General features: G+C 38.9%; 1 protein-coding gene across 2 annotated transcripts in view; it reads left to right on the top strand.

Annotated features, from left to right (window-relative positions):
• The window catches only part of ATP6V1C2 (ATPase H+ transporting V1 subunit C2), a 72,192-nt gene that overhangs the window by 7,371 nt on the left and 44,753 nt on the right, over positions 1–20,068 (top strand). For both annotated transcript variants that reach the window (XM_036749497.1, XM_036749496.1), the window contains exon 3: positions 15,472–15,557. In XM_036749497.1, the coding sequence (XP_036605392.1) occupies positions 15,472–15,557 (86 nt within the window). The remainder of the gene's footprint in view (positions 1–15,471; positions 15,558–20,068) is intronic.

The following is a 20,068-nucleotide window of genomic DNA, read 5'->3' as shown; positions in this document are numbered from 1 at the left end:
ACCCTGAGTGTTTTTCCATGTTGCTGTAAGGCAACTTTTGGCTCCCAGAGCTTTTCATCTATTTTTGATTTATTCCCCAGCAGTTCTATTGGGGGATCTGCTAATTATTTTTGTTTGATGCATTGACATCTGAGGAATCAATACTTTTGTCTCAGAGAGTAGCACATGCCTTCCTTTTCTGAGTATTCGAGCCCTTTAAGTGATCTTAATCAGGTTAACAATTGCTGGTGGAAACATCACATGTTTCTTAAGGACATAACTTGAATTAATGAAGGAGAACAAAGAAGGGACAACACAAACATTATTTGCATAGGATCTAGTTAAGGCCTCATTCACAGATACTCTTTTATAAACTAATAAAATCCACCACCAAGAAGATAGCATTTGAAGACTTTAGGATTTAACCTCCTCATTTTATAGGCAAGAAATCCAAAGTCCCCAAATTTAGCTAAGTAGAAGTGACCCACCCACACTGCATGACTCACAATCAAATTCTCAATTATCCATGAATGGATTATTCATGACTGAAGAAAATCTTAGAGGGAGGAGTTTAGAGATTCATCTAGTCTAGCCCCTTTATTGTATAATTGAGGAAACTGAGGCCCAAAAAGAGGAACTGATTTTCCAAGGTTACACAACTTAAAACAAACAAATCTTGGACTCTGAGGCCTTTTGGTTCCTTGTCTAACATTGGCTCCCTTCTTCTATTCCTTATTTGGGTTCCAGGGTGCTGGAGGTGAGGCTGAGCTGAATCTGAGTGTGAGATTGTAGATAGAGTGCATGGGGTACTTTGGCATTTAAAGCTCTTTACAAACTAGCTCCAGCCTACTTCCCAGGCCTCTTATACATTAGTCCATTTCATGTACTTTATTGTCTAGCCGAACTGACATACTTGCTGTTCCTTACATGCAACATTGCATTTCCCATCTCCACATGATAGACCATAGCACACCAATATTATCCGTGAAGTTTTCTTGGCAAAGATACTAGAGTGGTTTGCCATTTCCTTCTCCAGTGACAAACAGAAGTTAAGTGACTTGCCCAGGGTCACACAGCTAGTACGTGTCTGAGGTCAGATTTGAACTTGGCTCTTCTTGACTCCAGGCCCAGCGCTCTATCCACTGAGCCATCTAGCTGCCTTGGTATCTCTGGGTATACACTTTGGAGGATATGGCCTGGATCTGTGATTTCATTGGTGTAGAGAGCTGCTACAAGGGGAAGCTGCCTCTGTCAATGCAAGTCTATACCTTCTTGCAACTTGTAGTCTTAGCCAGTTGCCTAGAGCTCTGAGAGGCCACGTGATTTGCCTAGGGTTACACAGCCAGGGTGTCCCAGGTGGGACGTGAACTACCTATCTTAGAGGTGAGTTCTCTATCTACTATTCTGTGTTATTATGCAGATAAGGTTCAAGTATTATAAAATACAAGTATAATAAGATAATAAACTTAAGGCAATTTTGGAGCTGAGGGGAACATTAGAACCTGGGTGGGGGAAATTGGGAGGGAGCAACAAAGGCCTCATGTAGGAGGTAGTACTTGGGATGAGCTTCAAAAGAAGCAAGAGTCTAAGAAGTAAAGGAGAGAGGAGGGCATTTCAGATGTGGGGGATGGCACAGCTTGTGCCAGGGCATAAAAACTTGAGATGGAATGTTGTATGTGAGCCCCAGCAGGTAGATCAGTTGCAGGCCGCATTGTAGACCGTATGCAAGGGAGTCAAGTATAATGCCTGCAAAGTTCTGCTGAAGAGCTGGATTGTGAAAGACTTTAAATCATCAAACCAAGTCTTCCAGCCTTAGCTCAAATGCTGCCTTGTACAGGAAGGAGTTTATGTTTTAGTTTAGAGGCAGGACAAAGACATGGTTAGAGCTGAGTTTTAGAAGTTTTTACTTTGGCAGCTGTGTGAAGGATGGATTGGAGAAGGAAGAGATAAGTAGTGAAGAAGTGAGAAAGGGAATGAGCGATCAATTAGAAAAGTAAAAAAGATGAGCATAAGGCAGAATCCCCAGCGAACAGCATTGTAGTAGTGTATGTGATGGAACAGGTGTATTGTGGGAGAATTTGAGAATTCTGTTTAATACAAGTGTTTATTAAATGATGCATTATGACAGGGAGGTGAAAAGCCACATGGTCCCTACCCTCAGAGGGTTACAACGTAAGAGGAGGAATAATGGCAAAAGAGAATTTCAGAGGGTAGAAATCCATAATTTTTCATTGTATGTTTCTTGTGTTTAAAAAGCTCTGAATGGTCTGGGTTGAATTTAACAGTAGAAAAAATTGTTTAATTTAGGATAAAGATTTTAAAACTAGAAAGTACTTTTGAGATCATCTTGTTTAACCACCTCATTTTACCAATGAAGAAACTGAGGCCCAGATTTGCCAGAGGCTATACAGTTGCAAACCGAAAATCAAGGAAATAAATCAAAGGAAACAACAAAAAATGATTTAACAGTCTGTGACTTCAATTATAATCACAACTAATCTGCAGCAGAATGTACACTCCTTGAGGGTAGGGACTATTATTTTTCTTTGAATCACTACTACTAAGCAGATATTAAAAATGATTGTTGAATAGCATTAATGTTTTATTTTTATATAAAAATTGCCAGATTATTTCATTCAAAGTATACCACTAGGATATATTATATGTTTTTGTTTAGTGACTATTATATAGTTTCTATTATGAAGATAACTTCCTTGAGGGCAGGATCTATACCAGGGGTGGGGAACCTGCAGCCTTGAGGCCACATGTGGCCCTCAAGGTCCTCTAGTGCAGCCCATTGATCAAGTCTGTGGTCTTTGTGTTCTGTCAAAGAACTGCACTTGAGGACTTACAGGGCCACATGTGGCCTGGAGGCCACAAGTTCCCCAATCCTGGTCTATAATATCCTATTTCATCCTTGCATTCCCAGTGCTTTATACATAGTAAGTCAGGCAATAAACATTTTCCCCCTTTTTTTTTTTAAATTCATTTTTAACTTAAATATAAAAGGCAAACAACCCAACATTTCCATATACACAGCACAACATAAAAAGAGGATTCAGTATAAAAACATGAATTTCTATTTCACATTATTTACTTTTTTGAGGAAGACTGTGTAATAAATACTATATGTCATTTTCAAAGCTATCTTGCTTTTATGTACTTCCTTTTAAGTTTTCTTTTGTTTTCCTCTGCAGTTTTTTTCTCTCTCCTCACATTGCCCTGGAGAAGGCTACCATTAGATACAAAAATGTATATGTGTGTGTGCATGTGTGTGTGCGTGTGTGTGTGCGTGTATGTGTGTGCATGTGCACACATAACCATACTATACATACTTATATTTATCGGTTTATTTCTCTGGATGTGGATAGCATCTTCTTCATAAATTCTTGCAGATGGTTTGAGTATTTATGGAACAATCTTGCTGTTACTGTGTACAACATTCTCTTAGTTCTGCTCATTTTGCCCTTCATTATTTCATGTAAATCTTTCCATGTTTTCCTAAAATCAACCAGCTCGTAATTTATATAGCACAATAGTATTCCTTCACAATCATACATTGTTTAGCCATTCCCTAGTTGATGGGCATCCCCTCAATTTTCAGTTCTTTGCCATCACAAAGAGAGCTGCTATAAATATTTTAGAACATATAAGGTCTTTACATTTTTCTCTAATCACCCTGGGAAACAGACCTAATAGTGGTATGGCTGGGTCAAAGGGTATACATAGTTTTATAACTCTTTGGGAATAATTTTAGATTGCTTTCCAAAATGGTTGGATCAGTTCACATTTCCAATTTTTCCACATCCCCTCTAATATTTGTCACTTTCCCCTTCTATCATTTTAGTCATTCTCGTAGGTATATGAGTATATCTCAAAGCTGTTTTAATTTGCATTTTTCTAAATCAGTAGGGATTTAGAGCATTTTTATATGACTATATATAGTTTTGTTTTCTTCATCAAAAAACTGTCCTTTCATACATATCCTTTGACCATTCATCAATTGGGGAATGACTGATATTCTTACCAATTTGACAAAGTTCTTTATATTTTTGAGATATTAGACCTTTATCTGAGAAACTGTCTATAAAATTTTTCTCCCAATTTTGAAGTATTTATGTCATAATATATGGTCAGTTTTTGTAAAGATGTCATGTGCCACTGAGAAAAAAAGTGTATTTGTTTCTATTCTCATTCAGTTCTCTACAGATATATATCACATCTAGCTTATCTAAGATTCTATTCACCTCCTGAACTTCTTTCTTATTTATTTTTTGGTTAGATTTATCTAGTTCTGAGAAGGGAATGTGTAAGTCCTCCACTATTGTAGTATTATTGTCTATTTCCACCTGTAATTCATTTAACTTTTCCTTTAAAAATTTAGTTGCTATAGCATTTGTTGCATATAGGTAGAAAATGTAGTCTCTCCTGTTTACCTTTTTTTTTTGGAGGGGGGAAGGCAAGGCAATTAGGGTTAAGTGATTTGCCCAGGGTCACGCAGCTAGTAAGTGTGTCAAGTGTCTGAGGCTGGATTTGAACTCAGGTTCTCCTGACTCCAGGGCTAGTGCTCTACTCACTGCACCATGTAACTGGCCCCATCTCTTTTAATTAAATCTATTTTAGCTTTAGCTTTGTCTTGGATCATGATTGCTACCCTGCTTTTTTTTTTTTTTAACCTCAGCTGAAGTAGAATTCTGCTCCAGCCATTTATTTTAACTCTGTTTAGTCTTCATTTTTAAATGTGCTTCTTATAAACAACATATTGTCGGATTCTGATTTTTAATCCATTCTGCTATCCATTTCCATTTTATGGCTGAGATCATGCCATTCGCATTCAAAGTTATAATTATTAGTTGTTTATTTCCCTCCATCCTATTTTTCCTCTCTATTATCGTTCTCACCCTCACTTTTTTTTTTTTTTTGGTTTTGTTTTTGGAGGGGGAAAGGCAGGGCAATTGGGGTTAAGTGACTTGCCCAAGGTCACACAGCTAGTACACATATCAAGTGTCTGAGGTCGGAATTGAACTTGGGTCCTCCTGACTCCAGGGCCGGTGCTCCATACTCATGGCACTACCTAGCTTCCCCCTCACTCTCTCTTTTTATCCTATGTCTCCTCACACATCTGATTTACTTCTAACTACTATCTCCCTAATCCATAATTTTAAAGAATCCCTTTCTTGTCCTTTTCACTTATTCTCCTATTTCTTAATCTACCCATCCTTCTAAGAATCTCTCCCTTATGCTTTCCTCTAGCCTCCTACTTCTTGATTTGTACACCTTTCCAAAAGTCCCTCCCTTATCCTGTCTCCTCCTCTCCTATTTCTTTATAAATTTAGCAGACTTTCAAACCTTTCTAGATGTATGTTATTCTCTCTAAAACCCAATTCAGCAAGCACCCGGCCCTACCAACCAGCACCTCTACTCCCACTTGCTTCCACTATAACAGTTCTTCCATTTACCCTTTGCTTGAATGAGATAATTGCTCCATTTTATTTCTCCCTACCCAGTTTTATTTTTTAAAATCATTCCATTATGCTCAACTCAACCCTAATGTACACTCTTTCGAACTATCCAAGTAATGATAACATTCTTAAAGGTGCAGATGACATTTTCCCATATAAGAAGTAAACAGTTTGACCTTCTTGAGTTCTCTATACCATAATTGGTCTTTAATGTTTACCTTAGTTTTCTCCTAGATCTTAGATGTCAAATTTCCTATTGAGTTCTGGTCTTTTTGTCAATTCGTTAAATGTCCATTTTTTTTTTCATTTTTCATTTTTTCGTTCAGCTTTGCTAGATAAGTTATTCTTGGTTTCAAATTAAGCTTCTTTGCTCTTTGAAATATAATGTTCCAAGTCTTTCAATATTGTAATGTAGAAGCTGTTAGATCTTGTGTTATTCTGATTATAGCTCCATAGTATTTAAATTGGGTTTATTTTTCTTGTTACTTTCAGTTATTTTTAACTAAAAAGTTAAAAATAAAAATTTTATATTTAACTGCGGCAAACAGTGTCTAGGGTCACAAACAGTAGCTAGGGTCACAGCTAGTAAGTATCTGAGGCCAGATTTGAACTCATGAAGATGCATCTTCTGATTCTAAGCCCAGTGTTCTGTCCATTGCACCACCTAGCTACCTTCACTACTACTGCCCAGGATATAACTATTCTCCTAGTCACATAGATTTGTAACCTCAGTATCATCCTTACTCCTTAATTGCCCTTACCCCATATATCCAATCATTTGCCAAATCTTATCATTTTCACCTATACAGCATCTCTTGTAAAGGTTGCCTTCTTTCTATTCACACAGCCACCTCCCTAGTTCTCTTTCTTATCACTTCTTATTGTGTGATCCTTCGTACAGTTGTCAGTGACTGATTATCCTAAAGTCTAGATCTGGCCAGATAGTCACACAGTTCCCCTAGCATTCCCCAACTCCAGTGGTTCCCCCCTGCCTCTAGGATCAAATACAAATTCTTGTGTTTGACATTTAAAGCTCTCCACAACTTAGCCCCTTCCTGTTTTTCCAGTCTTTTCCCGCATTACTTTCTTCCTTCTACCTACTCTATGGTCTACTGTTTAATATATGCAGTAGCGTTGCTATAGACTCTTCAAAGGAGTCTTGCCAATGAATGCCCAATTGGGCTTTGTGATCCTGCTTACTGGGCAACTTAGCCAAACTTCCAGGTCTGTAACCATTTTTAAGTACTACTGTTGGTGGCATGATGTCAGGGAAAGAATATGGTACTGGGAAGGAGTCAGGAGATCAAGGCTTTGATGCTTAACCAGCTATGTGACCTTGGGCAAGTTATTTAAGTTGCAGGAAACCTCTGTTTCTTCATCTGTAAGATGGGGATAATATTTGGACTACCTACTTCACAAAGTTGTTGTGAGGAAAGCATTTTGTAGTCCTTCACGAACTTTAGAAATGTGAGTTACTATCACCACCCTCCTTTTCCTGCACTAGATAGTTCTTCCATTCAGCAGTCAGCCAAGTAGCATTTTTTTGTTATTGTTGAGTCATTTTCAGTCGTATTTGACTCTTCGTGATCCCATTTGGGGTTTTCTTGGCAAAGATACTGTATTGGTTTGTCCTTTCCTTCTCCAGCCCATTTTACAGATGGAGAAACTGAGGCAAACAGGGTGAAATGACTTGCCTAAAGTCACAGCTAGTGTCTGAGGCTGGGTTTGAACTTAAATCCTCCTGACTCCAGGTGTGGTTCTCTATTCACCGCACTACCATTCATTCACATACCATTCACATACTATTCATTGGCAAGACTCCTTTGAAGAGTCTATAGCAACGCTACCCCTGGGTAACTTTTAGAAACAGCCAAAAGTTATTTAGAATTCAGTTTGGCAAACAAAGTAGGTAACTGAGTTGGATCATACCATATGGTGTAGTGGAAGGAACCTTAGATTCGTAGGGAAGCTTGAGTTTGAGGCCTCAATCAGCTGTTTCTGACCTTTGTAACACTGAGTAATTTACTCTGGACCTCAGTTTACCCCTCTCTACAAATAATGGATTGGAATAGATGATTTAACTGCTCTTGAATAAAAACATAGTTTTGGATGGGATAATATTTTCCAATCTCTTCATTTTACAGAGGAAGAAACTGAGGCCCAGAGAAGCTGGCTTGCCCACAGCCACAGGGCTAGTAACTAGCAGAGCTCAAATTGAATGAGAAATTAGAAATAAGCTTTTTTTTTTTTAAAGTTGCACATAATGGAGATTCATAGTTTCATAATCTGTCCTCTTTTTCTGTTATTTGTACAGGAAAATGTTCATGTTTATTGATATAAGTAAAGTTAATAATAGTAAGAAAGATGATTTAAAAATATTTTGAACCCAGATATTTTCTTTACAGGGTATTCCATTATAGTCTTTAAAAAAAAAGTTCCGTCTCCTTCCTTTGTAGTCACACCTTCCTATTCCTGCTGCTTTGCTCCAGGGTAGTTTGGTTCCATTATTCCTATTGGCCAGGAGGAAACAATAAAACAAAGAAGCTGGGTGGCTTGCCCAGGGGTTCATTGAGTCACCTGATGGGCCTGGATCAGAACAGACTCCCCTGTTTGGTGCTTTTTATACCTCTGGGCCGAACTATCTCACTTCAGACTTTACTATAATGAAGAGGAAGGAATGTCAGACCTTTAGTTTTTGAAACACTCAGGCCATCTTCCCCTAGTGTCTTACTTAGCTCACCTGGGAATCATCTAAGGCAGCCCTTGTATTGTCATCTAGTTTGTTTGAGGTTTGCTCCATCTACCTGCTATAAGTGTAAAGAGCCTGGTTGTAAACAGGGGAACCACTGGCAAAAGAAATGCTCGAATCAATCATTTAATCCCCAAGCATTTGTTGAGGCTTGCCGTGTGCCAGGTGTCAAAAAAGGAGCTAGGGTAATGCTGCAAGTACAAAAGAGAGGCTATTCCTTGCCCTCCAGTGATGCGCACTAAATAAAACATGCCTATACATAAAGCTATAAATTCAAAATGATTTATAATTTGTTTTTAAAAAGTACATGTTAACTTTTAAAATTTTTATTGATTGCTTTTGTTTACATGATAGTCATTTCTGAATATCTTACATCACAATCCTCCCCCAACCATTCCTTCTAACCAAGAAAAACAATTAAGCAAAACCAACAAACACAATGACCTTCTGACATGGCATATTACAATACACACCTGTAGTCAGTTTCACCTCCGTCCTAAGATGACAGGTGTGTTTAATCCTCTGTTCTTTAGTGCCAAGATTGGGCATGACAGTTGATCTGAATTCTGTTGTGTGTTGGGGCTGTTCATATTATTGTAGTCATTGTGTCTTCTGTTCTCCTGGCTTTTCCTACTTCATTCTTCATCAGTTCATACATGTCATAACCTTTGAGTTCTTTTCCATTTATGAGATTAGGTTTGTTACTGTGTGTTTGTTCCAGAAGAGAAATACTCCTTTCTAAGAACAGTGACCCTTCTATTTCCTGGGCTTTTTGGCCTTGAGTATGAATTAAGGAAGGGGGTGGTATCAAATGATCACTTTTGGGGGCTCCTTCCTCAGGGCCGTTTTAAGTGCCCTCTATGCTACCTTCCATTGTATTCTGCCTTGCCTTGTGGTGCCTTAGCTGGGAAATTCTATATTTGGATAGGAATTAAAACACTGAACCCTTTTCTCTACCCATTCTCATTTATTATTATTTTTAAAAATCTGTACTTGTCCTGTTCCCTAGAGGTCCATTAAGTTCCTAATGTGATAATGGGGACTAGCCCCAGTTACAACTTTACACTTTTAACTGAGATCCTTCTGATGTTCTTTAACCCCAAAGAATGATCTCCACCCAATCCCTCCCTTTCTCCTAACTTTGCAATATGCAATATTGAAGTCTCTATTCTCTATAGCATTAAGTGCTTGTTGACTGCCTGGCTGATTAACCTAATGAAATTTCATAATGGTTAACAGGATTTAGAATTGGAAGGGATCTTAGAGAGAGAAGCATCTAATCCAAACCTTTCATGTTACAGATGAGATGTTTGTCACCCTGAGAGGGCAAGGGAATTTCCTAGATCAAACAACATAAGGATCAGTTAGGCTAGGAACTCAGGTCTTCTGACTTCAGAGCTTCTACTATGGCACATTGCTTGGTGTGCTACTTTATGATTGCTTTAGAGAAACCTAGTGTATTTGGTTTTAGACTGTATTTACTCTTTCATTTACAAATGTACAAATGACTCATTTCTGTAGCTTTTTAAGGTTTACCAAGCTTGTTTTTGTGTTTGTCCTTCATTCTCAAAGAGGACCATGACATCAGAGAGATGATGACAGGATTTGCAGTTGATTTTGATTCGAGTGAGGGAGGGCTGTGCAAGGTCACCAGCCTCCCTTTCTCCTCCAGAGCCATCTGGGTCCAGTGGCCAGATATTCATGTTGATAATTGGAGATGGCCTGGGATGAAATGGGAGAGCCTGGCCCTTTTAGGCTAAGGTCTTTTCAGGTTCTCACTTTTGAGTGAGGTAATTCAATTCAGTGAATAGGCCTCTTTAAGATGTGAGTCCAGGGATGGTCCCTTTAATTAAAAAAAAAAATCAAATTGGGTGGGGAAGACCCTCAGGGTTGCTGGTTAAAAGAGAAACTGTTGGTATTTACCTTCGTTCTGAGCCTGGAGGGCCCAAGATGTAGCCATTAGTTGGCCAGTCTATGAGCTCCAGAGTGAAATGGATTTAAGGTTTGATTTTTTTGAGAAGGAAGGAAGGAAGGAATCTAGCCAGTAAACCCCAAGCTAACTAGGCAGCTTTTGGCCATCAAAATTTACCTACCTTTGGAGAAGAGAGGGAGAGGATGAGCTGATTTTACCCAACTGGCTGGGTCACCATTCAGGCAGTTTGAACTACTCACAGACTAGGGTATGACGAGTAACCATTTGATTAAGAAGATGTCAGTAGAGAAGAGTAGTTTGGTACAATGGAAAGAATGTTGGATTTGGAGATAGAGCCCCTGGTTTATAGCCTGTATCACTTACTACTTGTGAGATGTTGGGAAGCAAGGAAGGAAGGAAGAAGGAAAAAGGAAGGAAAAAAGGAAAAAAATGATATATTAAGCACTTAGTATGTGCTTTACAAATTTATAACACTTTACAAATGTTATAATCTCGTTAGATCCTCAAGACAAACCTGGGAGGTGGCTGTTATCTCTATTTTACAGAAACTTAGGCATACAGAGGTTAAGAGACTTGCCCAGAGTCATACAGCCAGTAAGGAGCTGAGGCTAAATTTGAACTTATGTTTTCCTGATTCCAAGCCCAGTGCTTTATCCTCTGTGCCCCTGTATGTCTGAACCACAGTTTTTGCTATGAAATTGTCCCAAAGTTTTAATTGATCTGTTGTCTCCTTTGCTAGACCTATAAATTCTTGAAAAGAATGGAGTCTCATTTTTCTTTGAGCCTCCTCTTATTTGTCACTATTTTTGAATAGTAGCCATGACAACTCCCATTTCTAGAATACTTTAAAGTTTATCAGTAGTTTTTACAATAACCCTATGAGGTAGATAACATATGAATTATAGTCTTCATCTTACATGTTAAGAAACTGAGGTTCAGATAAGTGACTTGCCCAAGGTTATATGGCTACCAAGTATCAAAACAGAACTTCTTTTTTTTCCTTTTTTTAAAATTTAATTTATTTAATATATTTAGTTTTCAGCATTGATTTTCACAAGAGTTTGAATTACAAATTTTCTCCCCATTTCTGCCCTCCCGCCTACTCCAAGATGGCATATATTCTGGTTGCCCTGTTTCCCAGTCAGCCCTCCCTTATGTCACCCCACTCCCCTCCCATCCTCCTTTCCCTTACTTTCTTGTAGGGCAAGATAAATTTCTATGCCTCATTGACTGTGTATCTTATTTCCTAGTTGCATGAAAAACCTTTTTTTTTTAACATCTGTTTTTAAAACTTTGAGTTCCGAATTCTCTCCCCACTTCCCTCCCCACCCCCACCTAAGAAGGCAAGCAACTCAACATAGGCCACATATGTATCATTATGTAAAACCCTTCCACAATACTCATGTTGTGAAAGACTAACTATATTTTGCTCCTTCCTTTATTCAATTTTCTCCCTTGACCCTGTCCCTTTTCGAAAGTGTTTGTTTTTGATTACCTCCTCCCCCATCTGCCCTCCCTTCTATCGTGTCTCCCCCCCCCCCCTTTTTTTTAATCTTCTTCCTTCTTTCCTGTGGAGTAAGATACCCAACTGGATGTGTATGTTATTCCCTCTTCAGGTCAGATCTGATGAGAGCAAGATTCACTCATTCCCCCTCACTTGACCCCTCTTCCCTTCCTACAGAACTGCTTTTTCTTGCCACTTTTATGTGAGATAATTTACCCCATTCTATCTCTTCCTTTCTCCCTCTCTCAATATATTCCTCTCTCATCTCTTAATTTGATTTTATTTTTTAGATATCATCCCTTCATATTCAACTCACCCTGTGCCCTCTGTCTCTCTCTCTGTCTCTGTCTCTCTCTCTCTCTCTGTGTCTCTCTCTCTCGTTATTATATATATATGTATATGTATATTCCCTTCAGCTACCCTAATACTAAGGTGTCATGAATCATATACATCATCTTTCCATGTAGGAATGTAAACAAAACAGTTCAACTTTAGTAAGTCCCTTGTGATTTCTCTTTCTTGTTTACCTTTTCATGCTTCTCTTGATTCTTGTGTTTGAAAGTCAAATTTTCTATTCAGCTCTGGTCTTTTCACTGAGAAAGCTTGAAAGTCCTCTATTTTATTGAAAATCCATATTTTGACTTGGAGCATATTACTCAGTTTTTCTGGGTAGGTGATTCTTGGTTTTAATCCTAGCTCCATTGACCTCCGGAATATCGTATTCTGAGCCCTTCGATCCCTTAATGTGGAAGCTGCTAGATCTTGTGTAATTCTGATTGTGTTTCCACAATACTCAAATTGTTTCTTTCTGGCTGCTTACAGTATTTTCTCCTTGATCTGGGAGCTCTGGGATTTGGTGACAATATTCCTAGGAGTTTTCTTTTTCGGATCTTTTTCAGGAGGCGATTGGTGGATTCTTTCAATTTCTATTTTACCCTCTGGCTCTAGAATATCAGGGCAGTTCTCCTTGATAATTTCTTGAAAGATGATATCTAGGTTCTTTTTTTGATCATGGCTTTCAGGTAGTCCAATAATTTTAAAATTATCTCTCCTGGATCTATTTTCCAGGTCAGTGGTTTTTCCAATGAGATATTTCACATTGTCTTCCACTTTTTCATTCCTTTGGTTCTGTTTTATAATATCTTGATTTCTCATCAAGTCACTAGCTTCCACTTGTTCCAGTCTAATTTTTAAGGTAGTGTTTTCTTCAGTGGTCTTTTGGACCTCCTTTTCCATTTGGCTAATTCTGCCTTTCAAGGCATTCTTTGCCTCATTGGCTTTTTGGAGCTCTTTTGCCATTTGAGTTGGTCTATTTTTTAAGGTGTTATTTTCTTCAGTATTTTTGGGTCTCCTTTAGCAAGTTGTTGACTTGTTTTTCATGGTTTTCTTGCATCCTTCTCATTTCTCTTCCCAATTTTTCCTCTACTTCTCTAACTTGCTTTTCCAAATCCTTTTTGAGGTCTTCCATGGCCTGAGACCAGTTCATGTTTTTCTTGGAGGCTTTTGATGTAGGCTCTTTGACTTTGTCACCAAAGAAAGATTCCAAATTCTGAGACCCGAATCTGAGTCCATTTTTGCTGCCTGGCTATGTTCTCAGCCAACTACTTGATCCTTGAGTATTTCTGTATAGCCAGCTCTGCCACACCAGCACAACTCCTCCCCCAAGAACTACCAACCTGGGCCTGACTCAGCTCTTAAGCAGGCTCTGCACTCCAGCTCTGATCCGCCACTTAATTCCCCCCACCAGGTGGGCCTGGGGCAGGAAGCAACTGCAGCTGTAGTTCTGTAGCTGCACCACCCCCGCTGCCCCTGGGGCCATGGCCAAACTGGGAACTCCTTTCACTCTGTTCCCCTAGCTTTTCCCACTAACCCTCTCTGTTGTCTTTGGTTTTTGTGGGTTGAGAAGTCTGGTAACTGCCACAGCTCACTGATTCAGGGCGCTAGGGCCTGTTCTGCCTGGCTCTTGGTCTGGTTGGTCCTGCTGCGGCCCACGCTGGGCTCCGCTTCCCTCTGCTCCCAGCTCCATGCGTGATAGACCTTACCCAGCAACCATCCAGGCTGTCCTGGGCTGGAGTCCTGCTTCCCTCTGCTATTTCTTGGGTTCTGAAGTTCTAGAATTTGTTCAGAGCCATTTTTTATGGGTTTTTGGAGGGACCAGGTGGGGAGTTCACGCAAGTCCCTGCTTTCCAGGTGCCATCTTGGCTCCTCCCCCAAAACAGAAATCCAAATGTAGGTTTCCATATGGTTATTATGGTATCTCAAAGCTTTTTGTGTTTTTTTATTTCTCCTCAATTCCCACCATAGTTACGTTTTAGAAATGTTGAGTTTGAAATGTCTATAGGATATATCCAATTTGAAATATCTAACAAGTAGTTAGTGATACAGGCTCGGGAAGACCAATAGTAGGCATTTATTAAATGTTTGTTGAATCTAATGGAAATGACCTATTGAAATTAAAACTGAAAACCAGCACTAATAACTATAATGAAGTCAGAAACCTCCAGTCCATGCCAATGGAGTAATCCCGATGATAAGACAGGTTAAAAGAGCTCTGTCCTGTGTCACGCTTTAGCATCCTGAATTTCTACCCGGACCTCTATGTTCTATATGGTAGCAAATGCAATTGGTACCCAGGGTGTGCTGCTGGCACTAGATAGTAACAACAATAATACTTGAATGGATATCTGGTCTCATCCATAAGATTATACCCTCCAGGGGTGTAGATAGCAATTCATCCATGATTTCTCCTCCTGGGCTACTATTGTTCTGTCCTCCCACAATTCCACCACAGGGGGCCCACTCAGTTGCCTGGGGTCTTCCCTTAGATCTTTTGACATGGTGTCAAAAGATTGCCACCTTTAAAGCATTATATAAATCTTAGCTATTAATAAAGCTTTAATATATAGACTTCAATATGGTGTTTTAAAGTTTGCAAGAACACTTGCAATAGATTGGTATAGTAGACCTCAGGAAGATCTAGTGAGAATTCCATTTCTGATAAGTTACTTCATAGAAGTAACATCCCTGTTACTTCATAGAAATCACTTCACTCCCCTAAGCCTCTGTTTCTGTATCTAAAAAATGGGGAAATATAGTACTTGCTTCCCTGGGGTGTGAGGCTTAAAGAGATTATATATTACTGTGCTTTGCAAACTTTAGTGTCATAATGTAATAATAACTATGTTGGTTATACCTCTCATTTTGTAGATGAGAAACCTCAGACTCAGAAAGTTTAAGTGATTTTTCTCAGTCACATAGCTATTAAGTGTCAGGAGTGAGACTTTAAAAAAAAATCCCATTTGATCCCCACAGCCTTGTAAGGTGCATTCTATTCGAACCTCATTTACAGTTGTGGAAATGAAGGCAGACAGAGATTGAGGGACTAGACCAGAGTCACACTGCTAATAAATATCTGACCCCAAATTTGAATTCAAGTTTTCTTGTTTTCAGGCCTAGAGCACACCACCAGCTGCCTCTTTCACCCTACCCCTGAAATGAAAAAAAAAGCTTTACTTTTTAATGCCAGAAAAACCCAATAAATAAAAGGTGAATTAAAAAGTGCATTAAGAATTCTTCCTGCCTCTGAGGGCAGCATGCTAGTCACTACACAAAACCACCTCTCATTACTGGATGCCTGCTGAGTGCAGAAGGCTATGTGCTTTACTTAGAGGTAAATGGCCTTCTTCTGTGCTTCCCAGTCTCTTTGAACATGAAATCCAGTGTGTTTTTGCTGTAACATGTTGTTACCTTCTTTATGACAAGTTTCTTATTACCTGGTATGTTTATATACTTTCCTGGGATATTTTTCTGCTACTAAGTATATTTTTCTCCTCTTCCTTCAAAGCCTTATAAAGAAGATGGCTCAGTGTGTAGTAGAAGTTATGGAAGACGCTAAGGGCAGAGTTCATGAGAACCTGTTGGCCAATGGAGGTAGGTAACATGCGAGGTCCCAGTGTGCTTTGGGGGATGAGGGCTGGGGAAGGGGCTTGCAGATGTCTTTGGCAGATCCAGCCTCTAAGTAGAACTTAATCTGCAAGACACTGCATACCGCTGGTATGACATCTGGCTGCTCAAAATATACCTGTTAGAATCTAAAATGGATATTTGGAACAGCTTGAAAATGTTCTTTGCATGACAGAATTATGGGATTTTACGCATTAAAAGCCTTTGTCTATGTTGATCTGACAATTTCTCAGATTAATGATTTTTAAAAACATATTTAAAATGTTTTGTTCTCTCTCAAGGCTCATAGATGGCCTCATCACATCAGAGCTTAGAGGTAGCGATAGGCTACCTAAGACTGTACTTTGGCAAGGCCTCCCAGGTTGCAAAGTTTTGAGTACAAGTCTGAAGGCTGACTGTGAATCTGTTGTCTAGTGTATGTTGAGAGAGATGGAAGTTTGTCAGCAAGTCAGCCAAAGGCTTGACTTTTTCTCAGCCATAGCATCTCTGAGATGACCATCTATCAAATTGTAGATAGGTTGTGATCTGTATCAGCGGAGGAGACTGTCCCCACCCATCAAATCTCCAAGTACTCAAGTATTAAAATATTGCGTGTGTGTGTGTGTGTGTGTGTACACATATTTGCATATTTAAAACAAGTTTCGTTTCAGAATGAAACTTTGAAATCCTTGTACCCCCAGATTTGAGCCCTATTCCAGTGCCTTCATGTAACTCATAATAATCCACCTTCCTATGTTGCAGGGTTGAAGGAAAAAATGAAATACCTCAAAAGTAGGTTGAGCATGGTTTGCTGTTCTAATGGTCCGTGTGATGTGTGCATGCTACCCAGAGGGAGGAATCTTGGTCTGGTTGTAGGGGTACAGTGATCAGGTTATGATGGATTTCTCAAGTAACCACCTCGTAGCTTGGTCACGCTATCCATATGACTCAGATGGTCGCAGTTTTAGACTTTTGTCTCATTTCCCGTGTTACTTGTTCCTTGTCTAATAACTGATCTATATGTCATGTAGGAGGGGAAATTCTTTAGAAGGAGGCTTACTGCTAACATTTGCATAATGCTTTAAGGCTTACCAAGGGCTTTGTATGCTTTATTTCATTTATTCTTCCCTGCTACTCTTGCAAGGTCAGTGGGTGGAGCATTACTCCTATAAGTGCAAATAACTGAGATGTTTGTTTGTGTGGCCACTGCCTTCATTGACTCAAGATCAGAGTACTTCTGTTGGCTGGATAGGCTTTTAAAAAAGTTGTCGTGGTTGACTAAATCATCACCAGGTTGTTCAGAAAACTGATGTACAGTGTGATGATAATAATGATGATGATAATAAGAATTAGATAGCGTTTATATAGCACCTACTATGTGTCAGGCATTATGCTAAGTGCTTTATAAGTATTATTTGATCCTCACAACTCTGAGGTAGGTGTTAACGATTTTCCTCATTTTACGATTTGAGGAAACTGAGGCAAACAGGTTAATTGAACTACCCAAGGTCACACAACTAGTGAGTGTCGAGGTTGGATTTGAGCTCAAGTCTTCTGACTCTTGAGTTCTATCTACTATACCACCTAGCCATCTCCAAGCAAGTTTTAATTATGCAAGTATTATTAATCTTATTTACAGTTCCTTTAATTGAGGCTTCTAGAGGTTAAGTGACTCACCCAGGGCCACGTTGTTAATACCTGTGTCTTCTGACCCGAAGTCTAGCTTTCTGTTCCCTATAGGACACTGCTTCTCTTTCTGAGCTGTATATGACTTCCTGTGTACATTGCTGTGCTCAGCAATGTGCTGTTTTCCTCTGTTATTGTTTTTTTCTGATGCGTCACAGTGCATTGCTCACCTGCTCTCTATTCCAGATGTACTTGTGGGAAGATTGTCCATAAGAAATTTACATACTTTGTTTTTGTTTGCATTAAGAGTGCTCTGACACATCTTTAGGCCATTTACTTTTTTATATCTTTCTGGTTTTCTACCTGGGGGCCTTTGTGTTCAAATATGCTGGATCTGGTTTTGATGAGGGAGAAGGAGACTTTGGTTTTTCTCCAACCAGCTCAGTCATCACCTAGGTTGGCTGGATGGCTTTAAAGATGTAATCTTCAGTGTGAATCCAATTCTATTTTCAATTTAATTCAACAAACATTTATAAGGTCCTTCCTGGGCACAGGGTACCAGGTTAGGGGCTGCCTGAGATGTGCAGTTTAGATACAAAACAGTTCAGGCCCTTGCAGGATTTAGACTTGTTAAACCTGAAAATTTGGTTGAAGGAAACAACAGAGCTAGGTGATAGAAAAATCCATGTTGTTTATTATTTTCCCTTAAAGCATAGCGGAGCTAGCTTACTTGTACGTACAAGGAGTCAGAGTATGAACTCTGGCTGCCTGAACAAAGCAATGAGAAAACTTATATACGTTATTTTAGCAGAGCTGGCAAGCCTGTATGACCTCATTTTTATGACCCCCATGTATGTTTAACCATGATACAAGAAGAGGATTTTCCTTAATGAAATAGATTGTAAATACAACAAATTAGATAGTTGTCAAAGTGTCAATTGGATTTGTAGCCCCAGGATCTCTGTGTTTAATTGGCCATTAACATTCCACAACATAGTATATGCCCATAAAATATTAGGATAAGGAAAAGTCACATAATTCAAGATAGTGTCTGGGATCAAGGTTTTCACCCTTAATGGCCATGGACAGAGCAAGAAATGCTCCATCTGGATTTGTTGATACAAGAGAACAAAGAGACTGTTAGGATCAGGCTTTTCTTCTGGTTAAGTAGTTCAGGCCCTGAGTCTTATTGAAATTACAAAAATGATATAAAATAGTATAATATTTTCCACATTTCCTCCTTTTGGTCAAAGGTAAGCTGAAAGCTTCACCTGAAGACCAATTAAGTTATGGAAAAACCTCTATCTTCCTCAGGGGTAAAGTTGTAAAAAAAAAAATCCTTATCTAGGTGGATTCAGGTTTTTTTTTCTCTTTCTGTGTTTGGACATCCCCAGAGATGCACAGTAATTATAAACTACTTGTAAACAAGCAGGGGGAGCAAGTTGCAAGGGGTATCAGTAGGGAGCATAATGGGGAAACTAGAACACCTAAGTAAAATAAGCTAAAGATATCAAAGGTACAAGTAAACAGTCTTGGGAATGCAAGGGACTCAGAAAGGGAAAGAGCAGTTCTTCGTTCAGGTTCTGGTCCAGGCTCTTGGGAAGGTTGCCTGCGTCTGATGCTGTCCCCTTCAGGCTCTTTGAAACCGGAGGGCAAGGTGTCCTATGGGCTCAGATGTCCACTCAGGAGCACGGGCAATCATCAGATGTGATAGAAGGATCAAGGAGTCCATATCCACAAGTTGGCAGCTATAGAAGTAGTCAGATCTGACAGGAGCTCTCAGAACACATGTAATTTGATAATTGAGAGAAAAACAGCACAACATAGGTCCCAGCTACTCAGGGCCAAGTTCAAACAGTACAAATACAAAGTAGCTTTAAATCCCAGTTACATATTTCCAATGTCCATTTAAAGCAAAAAAAAATTTTTTTTCAGATGCCTGATTGTGGTTATCTGGTTCCTAGATAGTAAAAGAGAGTTCTGCTTCTCTGGTTCAGATCTAGAAATCTTCAGACAATTCTAACTTAATATAACTTAATCACTTAAATTTGGCTCTCCTTCTTTTAACTTCAGAGTATTTCAGTTCATATATCATCTACTGTTTCTAACCTTACCTAAATTTTGTACCTGGTATAAGAGTCCTTTAAAATATAAAGGTCCAACCATAAATTGAACTCATCTTCCTTTTAAAATCATCAGACAGATACCTTAATAAAGGAGATATAATTTCACTTGTACTATCTTATACAATTTCCTTGTGCAAAAATCCACATTTAAGATCTTACTACATAAACACACTTATTAGCTTGAATTTCCATGACTGATAAATTTTGGAGCCAATCACACACATCTGTATATAATTCTTAGAGGAATCAATTTGGTCCTATTGCCTTTTCCTCTCAAAATTTGCTATCCTATTTAATTAGACATTTATCGCATTACATCTTTGTCTTATTACTGTGTCTAATCATTTCCTCCTTTTGGAGGATGTTATCTCTATACTCCTTCTAATCTTTATTTGGTCATGAACATAGGTTAAAATTGTAAGCTATTCATTCCTGTATCCTACTATAATAACTCAGAGATATTCCAATATTCATCTATTACCTAATAGATTTAGCATTGTGCTTACAAAACTTCCTGATAATATAAGTCTGCTATGAAAGAAACGAGGGACTATGTCATATATCTTAACAGAAGGAAAGAACTTCCTTAGCTGTTTGATTCCAGGCATGAGTCATATCTGTTAGCCAATCATATAGCCATTAGATGCTGAAAGCAGGGCTTAGGAGTAATCAGGTGGGGATTTTCCTTTTCAGAAAGGAAATAGCAGAACTGGGAAATAGAGTCAGGAAGATCCTACCTAGGTTGTG

The sequence above is a fragment of the Trichosurus vulpecula genome, chromosome 3 (assembly GCF_011100635.1).
Source record: "Trichosurus vulpecula isolate mTriVul1 chromosome 3, mTriVul1.pri, whole genome shotgun sequence".
NCBI classification, from domain to species: domain Eukaryota; kingdom Metazoa; phylum Chordata; class Mammalia; order Diprotodontia; family Phalangeridae; genus Trichosurus; species Trichosurus vulpecula.
Note: the sequence above shows the minus strand (reverse complement) of the source record. Positions and strands in the feature narration are given on the sequence as shown.